The sequence below is a fragment of the Anomalospiza imberbis genome, chromosome 4 (genome assembly GCF_031753505.1).
Source record: "Anomalospiza imberbis isolate Cuckoo-Finch-1a 21T00152 chromosome 4, ASM3175350v1, whole genome shotgun sequence".
NCBI classification, from domain to species: Eukaryota; Metazoa; Chordata; class Aves; order Passeriformes; family Viduidae; genus Anomalospiza; species Anomalospiza imberbis.
Window position 1 is genome coordinate 49,321,386 of NC_089684.1, and position 14,755 is coordinate 49,336,140.

Genomic DNA, 14,755 nt, shown 5'->3' on the forward strand with positions numbered 1-14,755 from the left:
CTTGAAGCTGTAAACCCAGTCAACCACACATATTTTTCTTCTACCTAATTTGCAACAAGATGTAGGAAAGTACATAATTACAGAAAAAGGAGAATGAAAAATGTACTCAGCCTCAAACAAACTCTTGACTTCTTTCCAGCCTGTATATTTTGTTTTAAAGACCAGTCCTAATCAGTTGTGCTTCCTGTCTTTTCATCTGGGTTTGCAAGAATCAGTAATTTCCATCTCCTTGGTTGAGATGCCTATTACCAGCTCTTGCAAATTGTTTGCATTTATCCCTCTCGATCTACACATCACTTCCATGTTACAGAACACACAGCAAAGGTCAGTAAGCCCAAAAAGCAAAGAACACGAACTCAAAAAACTCCTGGGCAACACAAAGACCTCAGGGGTGTGCTTGAGTCTGTTATGCCTTTAAAGGTACAGAAGTGGAAAAGAGCAGCAATATTGCAGGAATCAGAGTGCTGGGTAGGCTGCCAAGGAGCCAGGAAAAGCAGCAAACTGTGAATGGCACTAAAACGAAGAGGGACTGGGGAAAAAGAGGCAAACAGACAACAGAGCATGAGATAGTGAAAAAAGAAAGTTGACCTGGAATGAGGATGGAAGCAAGCTAAGTGTTTTTAAATAATTGTTTTGGATGAACAACTGTATTTTTGGCAGAACAAACCAAAACACTGTGTACACTTGGAAGCAGTCTTAGGTAGTTACTGAGGAAAATTATTTACACATCATTAATTGTAAAATAAAAGCCAATTTAACCACAGTGAGTAACTTTTATAGACAGTAATAAAATCTCCAGTAATAAATTTGAACACTGAAATCTTAAAATATTTTTACCCTAAATGACAGAAGTTTTCTGACAGGATGCAATGAACCAAACTCCCAGTTATGCCACGATAAGAGTTTGACAAACGTAATGCTCAACTTCACACAGCTACATGCAACATCTACAATAAAACAGAACTTATGGTTTAAGGGATAAAAACATCTATTGTAGCCTTGCAAACTGGTTCAAAAAGAAAATGCTTTTTCTAAGGAGAATGGGAAACAAGGAGACAAACCAAAAACCAGTCAAACCTTACAGGAGTAAATTTCTGAAGAACTGCAATAAATGACCCTAACTACAAAGTTATTTCAAAACACTGGGTCACTCTCAGTAAATGTCAGTATTCATATAAGCACTGGCAGCCTGATTTTTCAGGAAGAGGGAAATGTTCCTTCACCATCCAAGTTGCTTTCCAAAGGAGTGGAACAGGGAACAAATGCTTTGACCCGAGATGAAGCACAGTTCTGCTAAAGGTTATTACTTTTTTGCAACTTTATGACTTGTTACTTATTTTCAACAGTTTAATCTCCTCAGCCATAAGAAGTGATTGACAAATGAACTGTTGGCAGAAGATATTGCTGCAGAAATGCAACTCAGTTACCCAGTTGGAGAAAACTTTCTTCAGCCAGCACACACAGAAAGGTATTTACTAAAATCCTGCTTTTGACCCTGCACACAGATGACATTCAAATCCTCGCTTCTTTTCCACCTTTCTTTTTGTGTTAAAATCTCTCAGCCTGCTTGCACCTCTGTGAAAAACCACGTACCGTATACTTTGCTGTCTCACAGGCTATGATAATACTTCCTTGAAAAACTGAAAACACAGTATTTTGAAGCATGGTCTTGTCCCTGGAACTCTCATGCCCAGCAGAAATTCATTCTGCAGGTTCCAAAATGCTGATTTCTCAAACTCTGACTCTTCACAGCTCTGTGATCAAGGCTCCACAACTATACAAGCTGACTTAATATGGGTTCCTACCTTCCTAGACATCCTTCTGCTCATCCCCCCCATGGGATTCTTGGTTCACGTCTTTCCCCCTGCCCCATGAGAGCCACCCACCCTAAGAGTATCAAATAATGTCAATCACCCTTCTAACCCCATCCTAAACTTCCCAGCCTCTGGCTTGCTCCCTGCAACTTCACATTAAATGTATCTGTAGCTCTTCTTACTATCTATTATCAAAATCTGTATTTCAGCTAACAGGGCAACATCACTTAGTATGGCCACGAATTTGCATTCAGAAATACGAGAAGATTTTTGATCCTGTTTTAAATATGCAATTCTTAATTTTAAAACCTTTTGTGAAAACAATTTTGTATTTAGCAAAGCACCATTCCCAAATAATGTATTATGCAAACAGTCCTAAAATACAAATATTCCTCTAAAGATAGGTGAAAAGTAGTAATTTTCCACTGCAGATGAACAGGGAACACTTTTCACACAGAAGTGAACAGTGCTTAACACTTCATAAAACTGATCTCTCAGCCTATGTTAAAGGAATACAACAGTATGATAATGCATTCTAGTTTGTGACTTTTGTTGTAGAAATTTATTGCCTTGCATACCCAAATGTTTTAGGACTGTCTCATCCTTTAGACAAGTGAAGATCTGTATTATGGCACTGTACTGAAAGGTAGTGAAAATATATTTTCCTGATGTATTACTGAGATCACTGAGAATTAATTATTTTTGCGTAATAAAAAGCAAAGGGTGCAAAAGCTTTAGTATAATCCCCTCCATACAGCAGTGTTGTGAAGATCAGCAACAGATTACCTATGCCACTCATCAGTTATTCAAATACTTTTCCAAACCTGCAATTTGAGAGATACACACTCTCAAGATCTGAAAAGTTCTCTTATTACACACCACTGATAACAGAAAAGATCCATTGTTTTCTTTGCAAGGCATTCATGGCACATGGGAATTCCCCAGTTTTGATGCACCAAAAGTAAATTATATTGATTTTAGTAAGTAAATCATAACACTATACAGGTGGTGGAGTAGCCAATGCTATAGTATAGTGTTCACCTGAAGAGCAGACTGCTCTTATCTACTGACAGAAGCAGAATAGCATTTATATTACTTATTCTTCACGTGTCATTTAGTCCTCGTAAATGGAATCCATGTATTAACTCCTAACAGTGGTGATAGGAAGATAGGAAAACAGTAAAACAAAAGCAACTTTCTCGACATGATTAGAAAGAAATACACAGAAAAAAAGGCATTCTATTACATTTAAATTCTTTAAATATAATAAAATAAAAAAGAATTGAGGAAAAAAGCTTGGGTGTCCTCTAAATTAAAAAAACTCGTATGTTTTCTTTGAACCTTATAAATTAAGTTTTATTTTATTAAAAATCTCAACAAACATTATCTCTGCAGATCCACTATGAATGAAGACTCAGAAGTTTTCAATTCCTTGCATGTGTTCTCAAGTTAGGTTGACACTGACCACATTTTCCACGCAAATCCCGGGTTAGCATTTGTTTTGAAACTTTTCCAGTGACATTTCTCAGTGCACAAGGCTGCCTAACCCAACCTGCACAATTCCTTGGCTAAACAAAGAAATCAGAAAGTTACCCACACAGACTAACCAATACTTGAGATCTGAAGTTCCAGGCAAAGGCAGAGCAACAGAAATGTTTCCAAGGAGCATTTCAAGATACCATATAGTAGTATTTTGCCCAGAAGTAACTCTCTCCATGAATCTAATTCAGTAGGAAAGCAGAGGGACAACATCCAGCCAAGGACACACTAAAGCACAGCTCGCCACAGACACTGAAATAACACGTCACAGCTGACACAACACTGGTCCAAATCACTAAAACACTTGCATTTCCGAGAACACCTCAGTTGTCCCTCTTAAACATTACCTTTTCATGAATTTCTTGTGTAGACTGAGCATCACAAAATGCCACTGTGGCTACATCCTTCAGAATAGGCATTTCTACTGTACAGTCCCTGCCATCCAGCAACGCTACCAAGGGGCGCGGGTGCATGGGCCCATTCATGATCGGAGGTCGAATGCCTGCAAAGAAACAGAGAAATCTTGTTATTCAGGCCATGCAAATAGGATTAAAAATAGGTTATAGCTACTCTTTGTTTATTCTGATGGCGGAAAAATATTTCAAGGACTGAAGCTAATAAAACAGGAACAAGTTTACACTCAGCTGCCAACCAGGCACAGAAGACCTTACAAAGACATTCCATGGAGGTTCAGAAGGCTGAACTTTGAAAGATGGATAAAACCACTGGGGGAACAGTATTCTTGATTTTTAAAGACACATCTTCACTGCACTAATAAGTGTCTGTGCAACCTTATTCAACCTTTAGGTTTTGACTGGATTCCACACTTTTGTGAGCTCTAGAAAAGAGTGAGAAATATCTTGCCCAGGCTTGCAAGAGTGGAGCTTATGGAATATAATAAGCAACTCAGTGAAGATTTGAGTATTCAATTTACATATATAATGATGATTCTGCTGAGACTGAAATTTAACTTAAAGCCTACAACAGCAAAATTTTCCATTTACTGAGGATCCAGTGTCCAAGTTTACAGGCAAACTGCTGATCTATGTAGGTCTGCTTAGACTTAAAAAGTTTTACCAAACAGTTCTATATAGCTTAGTCAAACACATCATACTTAATCCACCACTGAAAACTCTTACAAAACAGGAAAAAAATGTCCCTCCCTAAATCAATGTCACACTCTGAACACTGTGGAGTGACAAAGAAATTCACATCAAGTATCTGGGAGAAGGAAAATCAGTCCAAACTGAAGACTTAATTTACATCCTCTTTACAGAGTCGGGAAATGAAAAATAATCCGTAAGATGTTTAGAGAGTATCTCTTTAACAATACAGATGCTATAAATACACAGAAGTACTCAAGGGAATAATATTAAACCATTGCATTTACAAAAAGTAGTTAAGCATGGGTGGGAAAAGGACTTCCTGAAGAGATGATGAAAGCCAAATGAAGAGTAAAGTGTATTTTTTTCTCTTTCAAAATAAGAGGTTTTAAGCACTGCAAAGTGAATCAGGCTAGATAGTTCTTGTATACAAATTTCAACACACATTTTTGTCACAGTATGAATTTTAAAACATTGCTTATTTGCTTGATAATCCAAGTTGGTCCAACAGCAATGCAAATGACTGAGGTGCCCCAGTTAACTTCTACAAGCAATCCCTGCATCTCAAGTCCCAGCCTGTGTCAGAAAGCAAGTCCTGAAAGACTGGTATCTGCATTTCAAGTGGATGGAAAATCAGTAGAATCCCAGCTGTACAAGGTATCTGGTGAAGAAAACCAGCTGCTGGGAAGAGAGGTTTTCACAACTCAGCAAAAAGAGCATATGACTTCCCCCTGCAGGGACCAGCCTGCGGTCTGGGGCTGAAGGACAGCTCCAGGGACTGCTGCTCTCACAGTCCCTCTCAACGGCCTAGCCTGAACCCAACAATTCCATGTCCACCCCCTACCAACTCAGGACAGCCCACTACCACTACAATCTGGCATTTAAATTCTTTACCTATTCAAACAGTTTTTATACCTGAAGACATGAGAAAAAACAGTCACCACATTTGGTTTTTTTCTGTTCTACTTCCAGCATCTCCCCACATCTGATACCATGGACTGACTGACTCTGCAGTACTCTCACCATTTTTCAGATGGGAGAAAACACCCACCAGCAAAGTTTGTCATGGAAATGACACTGTTGCAAAAACACCCACTCCTAACCTGCACTATGATAGACAAGCTTGGAAATGCTTCTGGTACACATTATTTCAGTAATATTCAGCCACAAAAACTAAAAGGGAGACATTAATATATCATTTTTCAAGACTGTGCATCTTGATAGCTTATTATTGATACTTGCTTGAACCAAAAATGGCCACATAACCCTCATACAGACATTTTTAGTAAATAAACCACATACCAGTAATGTGGTACAGGACAAAACCACTAGATTATACAACATAAAAATACTTAAGTTACTAAAGGAACAATTCTATCCTTTAATAGGGATTTAATTATAAAACTTCACATTAAGTTTACATAATAACATCCTAGGATAAAGCATGTTATAGACTTGTTCACATTGGTTTTTTAAACAGTATATATAACACCATTAATAAAATGCAATTATGTCTAGAAACAAATGCAAAAATGACATCACAAGACCTCTTCATTTTGCTTAGAGAGACTGTGCTCACTCAACAACTGAAATGTCATGGTACTGTCAGTACAGCAAAGCCAGAACTTCAATAACGAGTCTGAATGCTAGCTAAAATTTAAAAAACCAAAAAAAAAAATCCAAAGAACTTTGATACTGAAGTTGTTCCAGATAAATGAGGAAATATATGGCACAGGTGATTCCCTCAGTTACAACTAAAGCACCTCTGTCAGAGCACATAGTTCAAACTGAAAAAAGTAGATGAGATTAAAAACTCTCACTTCAAAGAAACACTTTTCTGACTTATCTCAAAAAACTCATGAAATGTTACAGCACTAAACAGAGCCCTTTCAGACAATGATTTCTCTAAAATACACAAAGGTGTGGTCTGGTTCTCCCCTCACACCAGTATATCTAAGATTTCAACCAAGTTACTCGTGTAACGTTGGTGCTAAGGGGAGTGCCAGAGCAAGCTCCAGAGCATAGGAACAGAAGTCAAAAAACAACAGAAGGATAAACCCTCCCTGAGAGATTTTAAGGCTTTGTTAAGAATCCCCAGAACTCAAATACATCCAGTGACCTTGACCACAAAAATCCTACAAACCTTTGCTTGCCAAAATCCTTTCTGAACTTCAGCACAGACTTCCTGTTGCACAATCTTTCTGCCTAAATATCCTGCCACTGAATGGCAGGCAGTAACTCCCCACTTAGGTTAACTTACAGGAACTTCATCCCAGTGGCAGTCCCTAATTAAAGTTCACATTTGGGAAGATGTGGCTTCATTATGAATCAGAACCTTTTGAACAAAAAGCTTCCTCTTCCAGCACTTAGATACGTTCTGCCTGGTTTTTATCTAGCAATGTCACACTGCTCTGTGCCTTTGGCTTTGCAGGAGACCCTCGCAGAGGCAGCAGAAAGCAATGTGAATTTAAGAGCAGTGTTTTCCATGCCTGCATTTACAGTGAATAATGCAACTCTGCCAGAGAGAAGTAGCTGCAAAGCGGTCAGAAGTGACATTCAACACGACAAATGTGAAACTGATTTAAAAAAATAATTTCACTTAGCTGGCTTATTTAAAAGTATTATGGTATAGCACTTCACATTACACAGATAACAAAAATTATGCCATCCACCCCCACATCCTAAAACCTTTGTTATGGGAAAACAATCTTAGTTTATCCTATCTCAAGACTTTCAGGAACCCCTACCAACCTGACATTTCTTAATCTGAGCTTGATTTCCAGGATCATGAATTCGATTTCTCAATGCTTTACAATCTTCAGTATTCTGAGGCAAAATAGCAGCCTGTCATTCCATCCTCATTTCCATGTCTTTAATTTTTCTTGCAGCCTCCTGTAATCTTGAACCAAAGCTTTTATACTTCTTATCCACTGCAACCTCTGTAGCCTGGATGGTGTTCAAATTTTTACTAAAAATTAAACACAAACAATACATTAAAACAACGTTAAGGGTCTGACTCGTGCTCACAGAAGGCAGGAAACTCAAAATTAAAGCTTCTCACTGCACCTGCACCCTTCCCCCTATGGCTGCTAACTTTCCACCACACCTGCTGTGCTGCCACTGGCCATTAACATTCCAGGGAAACCAGTGGAGTGTTAAGACACACAGGCACCTTGCTCAGGACAGCAGGTGTATTGTAAATACACCTGCCTGGAACAGTGGGCACCACTCACAGGGCCAAGGCTTTGCCTGGGTGAGCAGGGATCCAGGAACAGTGTGTGATCTCCAAAATCCCCATGCTGGAGGGCCAAGCACTCCAGTGGGTACCAGAGATGGAGTGAGAAGCCTTAACTCTAAACTTGATGGTTTCGCTGGGTATAAGTCAGGCCCTTAAGGTTATCTAAATGTATTAAAGAAAAAACCTAACACTTTCCCAACAGTTGTAATCCAGCTGTGAGTCAGGGCTTTCTGTCCTGCCCCCATATGGAAATAATCTGCTGGGGAAGCTCTTATCCCAGTAACAGCTACTGTGCTGGAATTTTTCTAAATTAACCCCAGGTATAAGGTGCAGAGACAGACAGAGCAGCTGTCCTTAGGCAGCAGCTATTCACCATGTGGCTCACAGCACAGTGCCTTTGCACAGCTGCAGTCTGGACTAGCTCTCCTGGAAAAAAAAAACCTCATCAAAACCTTATTCTAGTCCAGCTCTTATGGAAATAAACTTGGGAATTGAAAAACCAGTTTTCAGCAGCACAACCTGAGAGGAGGCCAGCCATGTGCACAACTGACTGTGGGTCCCACAAACAAGGGGATTAATGAGCTCATCATCCAGCTTTGCAAGCAAAACAGGAGTGGAAGGGCCATGAATTATTTTACCTCCACACCTTTGACAGCATGGGGACTTAAAAGTGATGAGACCACCCTTAACACAAAATGCATTTTTTTAAACTGGGAAGAAGCTACCTAAGCAGGGTAGTGTCCTCCTCCCTCCCAAACCCAACCTGCATCTCCTGCTCCTCAAACAAAGGGGGATTGTTTGTGCTACCCTCCAAGGGGGAAGAAGCCAATGCCGTTAGGCATACTCAGGACTGCAGGGTAAGAAAGCTCTCCCTGACATAATCCAGGCTGAAAAAATGTGTTTCAAACTTTTCATAAAACAACCTTTTATGGTACAAACTGACAGTAATTTGAAGCAATCACTTTGCCCAAATACCAGAGATCTCAAAGTAGGCTGCCATGGTTTACTGACATTAGAAAATGTACTAAAATTCAAAGCTATCAGGATTATTAACAACCTAATTTTCACATTTTTCTACTGCTGATTTACTTCACATGATTAGGCTGAGGAGTGTCTCATGTAAGGCACACATGTTAAAAGTAAAGGACACTGTCAGATTTGTAGGCCCAAAACTTGACCTACCTTTCATTTCCTTAAATCTGTTTGCAAAGTCCATGTAATTCTTTACATGTGTTTTTCTTTTTTCAAAACAAATGCTTCAATTCTTTTTTCTGAAAAATACATCAATGCCAAAAAGCACAACACTTATCAATAACCCTATAATCACAAACCAACAGGAACATGTAATGGAGGAGAGAAGCCTGGCAGGAGTTTTCCTGTCACTGGGGATTCCTGCAAGTGCAAAGATTTAAATAAGGAAGAAAAATCCCTTGACAATATCCTTTTCAAAGAATATTTGTTAAAAAACTTCCTTTATACACTGCAAAACATCAAAGTGATTTACTTTTTTAACAAAATGCAAACTACTGAAAAATCTCATCAATATTTACAAAAACAAGACCTGAAAATGACAGGCTGGACATTCAACTAATTTATAGTCTTGTACATGTAACGTGAGACTAACCCCTTTGGCTTTTACCTTTATTTTATATTCTTACCTAGGTGTAAATTCAGTGAGAGCTGTCACTTATTTACCATAAACTCTCACAAAAATTTGCATTATTTTCAAAAATAAATGCTAATATTAATTCAAGGAAAGAATGAATTGTCAAAAACAAAAAATATCCTCCTCATAACACAAACATAGAAGCTGTTACGAATTAGATTTGCCAATATGCACTATTAAAATTCCTAGAAACCCCATACTTTAAAGATGTATTTTAAGGTTCCTGACCTATCATGCATTTTTACATTGTGGACTGTTTTGGCAGACTCGTTTTGTGCACCATGAACTCAAGTTCAAGATACTGAGATTCAAGGTAGAGCAAAACTCTTAACAGCAGTCAATTAGAAGCTTATTTTAAACTCAGGTACAAGGATCACTGAAATGGATGAAAAAAAAAAAAGAGCATTTATCATCCTTCAGTATTGTGATATTCAGCATATTTAGATGCTGAATACGTAACACAAAAAATTCATGATTCCACCAGAATCTGATCCAACACTTTTTGCTGCTGCCTTCAAGATGAGCAGGATGCAATTTCCTATGATATAGGATGCAGGATTGGAGGGAGACACAAGGCAGAATACTTTAAAATAAAGAATACCAACAAGGGACAAAAAAGTGACAGCCACCCTCGGAAGACTGAATTATGCAGCAGATTAAATTTAATTTCCTTCTTTTCTCATCTCATTTAATGCTTCTAACTATATTTCCTAAGATTTTAGGAACTTGCTGCAAGGCTTACTAAAATTTAGAGGAACAATTCCAAACTGATTTTCAAAGTAACAAGATGGACCCCACAGTACACATGCAAAAGCAAAATGAGCATAAGCTGCACTTAAAGCTCGTGTGCAGCCCCTATGGAAGTCCCCAGGGCTCAGAGGTTAACACTGAGCACACTGGCACTTTACTGGAAGCACACAGTAGATGAATACTGCTGGTATCTGTGCTTTTTATTTACCTGAACTCAGTAAGAACAAGTCATCTTCCTTCTTTTCTTTTTAATTTGCAAGAGACCAAGAAAAATACAAGTGGTTTCCTGTGCTGTGTTGACCCACTGATGTGCAGAGCAGTCACGCCCAGCTGCAGCCTCCTGTTAACTGTGAAGGTTGAAATGCACCCAGAGCTCTGCAGGACACTCAGAGCTCATTCCCTGACACTAAATGTGCACCCAACACCAGCACGGTGCCATTACCACCACGGTCCACAGCCCTCGTGTGTAAGATTTCTGCACACATCACTTCATGATTTCACTACCGGCGAGAAATGGGCCAGGGCACCCAAGCAACCACTCCAGAGACAACACAACAGCCTCAGCACAAAGTATTTGAGACAATTCCCTTGCTTGATTTTCCCCTTTTGGTACAATCAAAACAAAATAAACCAATGACTTCTGTTCAGAAAATTCCACATTTCCCTGCTGTTACGAGAACCTGAATCATGATTCCTCATTACTGTTCCATGCTCACACAGCCATTCCTGCCATTCTCAGGATATTATTTTGTCAATCATAAGGACACGGGGTTTAGCTGGGTTTTTTAATAGTGATCCCTAACCAGTTTTTTTAATCTAGTAATTTTGTTCTTATTTGTCTAATATCTGTTGGTGTGCACACAAAATCCTGAGTGCCTGTCAGGGTACAAAAAAAAAAAAACATCCCACAAGGCACATCTTGAAAGCCTATGATCAGAAATAATGTTCTGTTAAGGAGAAACAAAAAAATCTGGCAACATTTTATATTACTACACATGTACTTCAAACATCAGTGTGAAGACTTGAAGTATTTCACATCTGTCAAAAAATTACTCAAATTACATATTTGGAGTATGCTGTAAAGATATGCCTAATCTTAACTAATACTTTTCAAAATAAGACTGAAAACAGCATGAATCACACCTATTTAATGTAAAATAAACAAGCAGTTAACAGCACTACTCACTATGGTAAAATGTTTTAATTCTCCACCACCATTTAAAAAGCAAAACAAATGACAATATTCAGTAACAACTATATCAAGTACCAAACACAGAAAGTCTAAGTATCTGCAATAAAACACACATAAAAACCAATGCTGCAGCAGTGCTGCTTTCAAGTAACAGATACATCAAAGCAAACTCCAGAGAAAGGCAAAACATTATAAAGGACTGAGCTCTCCTTGGATGTGCAACATTTCAGCGCCTGTGCACAGGGAGTATTTATCTGTTTCAAGTATTTTTAGCTTTATTAAGTAATAAGTGAAAGAAAGGGGAGGATAAATAAATTGGCAACAGTGGAGCTGTCCTAGCTGAGTTCACCCCCATCAATCTCAGCTTCCGAGAAATTCTGGCTGAGGCTGCCAGCTCCTGTTAGTTATCCCACAGGTTTTACAGTGACAGTGGAATGCCCCTGTCCACACACACTGTGGCAAAAGCCACAAAAAACTACTTGGTCACTTACAGGAATCACTGCAGTGAACTTGGGGATGGAACCTACAAATTAAGACCCAACGAACTTGAGAATTGTAACTCTCAGCAACCACATCTGCCCACAACCATGGACATCTATCTCCCAGTTACCGATGGGGCAGCTTCTCTAAAATACAGAGCTGAAGGCATGAACCAAGCCTGCATTACAGACATTCCCGCAATGCACCATATGCTGGGTATATATCACAATATACCTCCACTTTCCTTTTCCCCCAGGACAGTGACCATGGAGCTGGTTGATTATGGCATCTGGGTGTTAACCCACCCTAACAAGCTCCCAAACCCTGGTTTAAAATACAACTGAGCTTATATTTCAGACCATAAACTTTATTAGTGGGTGGGTGTGACTTTAAATAAAAAAACAGGCAGAAAACTCCTGCTGGCAGAAACTGGAAAAACAATCTGTTTCAACAATTGCACTAGGAGCAGAATGATTAACTCCCTGAGCCATTCCAGTAACAATACAGATCATGCCAAGACTTACTAAAACACTTTCCACAGAAGAAATGGTACTGGAGATTTTTAGGGCAATACTGAGGATAAATAACACCAGACTAGACCAGTTTGGCAAAAGAGGGTTGTGCTGCACATGAAATGCATCACTGAGCCTTACCCTCACTCCTTTATCCATGTATTCAATAGAAAGCATGCAACCATTGCCTTTCCATTTTAAATCAAGTTACCAGAACTAGCATCTTGGCTGTAATTTTGATAGAAGTTCAACAGCCATACAGTGTTAATTTAAAATGTAATTCCCTCAAGGAATGAGTCCTGATGAGCCTATGACATATGTATTTGAACTATGAAGGAAAAAAGAAAACTAATTTTTTTCCTCTCACCCATAATGTTACTCTTACAGCAAGTTCTTTTATTCCAGCAGGTTTGGGGTTTTTTGTATGTTTTGCTTTAAACCACTGCCTGAGCTGGAAACATGATTTGGGAGGAAACACCACTTTTTAGCTTTGTCATTACAACTGCTTTCAGAGTATTAATTTCACATTATGTTTTAAAGACACTGCCAATAACTCATTACAACCTAAAATTTCTGAATGTAGCCTGTGCTAATGGCTACACTCTCTGTTCTTTTCTCATATTTTAGCTGTTGTACAGGATTCTGTCTCTGAGAAAGAAACCAAATAATTAAAGTGGAGCCAACATCAAAGACTTCCTCTATTCTGATCCCAAACACCAAAAGCAATTTCTCCAACAGCATACCTGTACTTTGACCCAAGAACGTTAAACTATTACCTGGGACACTCCTTATTTACCTTATCAAAAAGTCTCAAGATAAGCAAGTGTGGGGCCTTGGATAACCAAGTTATTTTCACAAGGTTTGTTTTTTGTTTTTTTTCTTAAGGTCAGTAGAACACACTCAGATGACACTAAAAATAAACAGTATGGAAATGTTTTACATATTGAACACTGGCCAAGTTCTTTGTAACTCCTTAATTTTTTTTTTTTTGGGAAAGTATCAAAAGTGATATATTATCCTCTCAGCTGAACATCATGATGCTGTGTGTCAGCAATCCTTATAGTGAAACAACAACAACAAAAAATATTGTGATTTGTTTAGGGATGGGAAGAAGGGAGGAAAGCTGGAAACTTTAAGGCAGACAGCTAAAAAAATTTAAAAAACAAATATACATCTATAAACACATATATACATAGTCCAGACTGCTAAGACGAGCATAATTAAAACAGGTCAATTCAACACAGTAATAAGGATAATAAAATCCCTCAAGTTACACTTCATTATGTTCTTCTGAAAACCAAAGCAAATGTGACAAACACAACTTTTGCAAAGGGCTCCTTAAAGCTTTTTTCTCTCTCCCTTTCTGGTTCCTCCCACAGCCCCTGACCTCTGCTGTTCTCTGTCAATATTAAGAAAATGGCTGATGATGATTACAAACTAGAGAACAGTGCAGTAGTAAAACTGAGAAAATTTGGAGTATAGTGAAATCAAAATCCTGCACCTCCCACCCAGGGTCCTCTGCAGCTTAAATAAATAGCTTTTTCAGAAAAAATACTCATTTTGAAGGTAAGCAAACAGGATGTATAGAAAATGACAAGCTCACTGAGAGCCAGCCAGTAACAACAGTCAAAGTGCCAAATAAAACAGGCAGTTTAAGGCAAAAGCCAGGTTTATGTTATCATGTTACATTTAATCATAATATAACCAAAGCACATGATGTAAGAGAGCTGTTCTACCGAGCTGTTCTTTAAGTAGAAATTTGAGTTTCAATTACAAAGGCTCTGGTCTCAACATCACAGTTAAAGCTGCACAGAAAAACAGTTCAAATTGGGAGTTATTTCCATGACTTGATGAGAGAGGCAAAATATTTCTTCCCACACATACCACAGGCTGAAGGGGGTTAGGGAAGTTTTTTGAACATTTTAAGATCTTTCTGATGGTGAAAAGCCAGAAGTGTTTAAAAATGACCTATATTTGCATTGTTTTACTAGTCTTTATAGCTTCTTTTAGTCTCTGCAGTTTAACCATTTTCAACTTGAAAAGGGTCCGTTCACATGCACTAAAATGCTTTGCAGATGATTATAAATTTTTCAGGGCACAAATCATGTTCTGTCTCTGAAAATTGCATAAAACATTTATCTGTGCTAAAAAACATCAGTAACAGGGGAAGGATTATAAAGGGAATTATTGAATCCATTATTAATAGTTAGAGAATCTTAAGGCAAAAGGGTACTCATCACTCTCGACATGGATTTCTTGCCATGTTCTCTCTCTGACTCTGTATTTTTGGTGTGATTGAGCACTTGTATTTTGGAAAATGCATTCACTATTACATTTCTCTGTAAATACAGTTAACATGACAGTTCATAGTTTTATCCTAGCCTGTGTGGTTTAGCATAAAAACAAACTTGCTCCAGCTCGTGTGGCCGCCAATGTGCAGGCAGAGACATTTACAAAATCT

General features: G+C 38.4%; 1 protein-coding gene across 10 annotated transcripts in view; it reads right to left on the reverse strand.

Annotated features, from left to right (window-relative positions):
• The window catches only part of CTBP1 (C-terminal binding protein 1), a 181,458-nt gene that overhangs the window by 32,979 nt on the left and 133,724 nt on the right, over positions 1-14,755 (reverse strand). For 6 of the 10 annotated variants that reach the window (XM_068188446.1, XM_068188451.1, XM_068188452.1 and 3 more), the window contains exon 2: positions 3,701-3,855. In XM_068188446.1, the coding sequence (XP_068044547.1) occupies positions 3,701-3,855 (155 nt within the window). Of the gene's footprint in view, positions 1-3,700; positions 3,856-7,207; positions 7,425-8,876; positions 8,972-14,755 lie in introns of those variants that run through there. The other 4 variants (XM_068188449.1, XM_068188450.1, XM_068188448.1 and 1 more) reach the window with 2 other exon arrangements.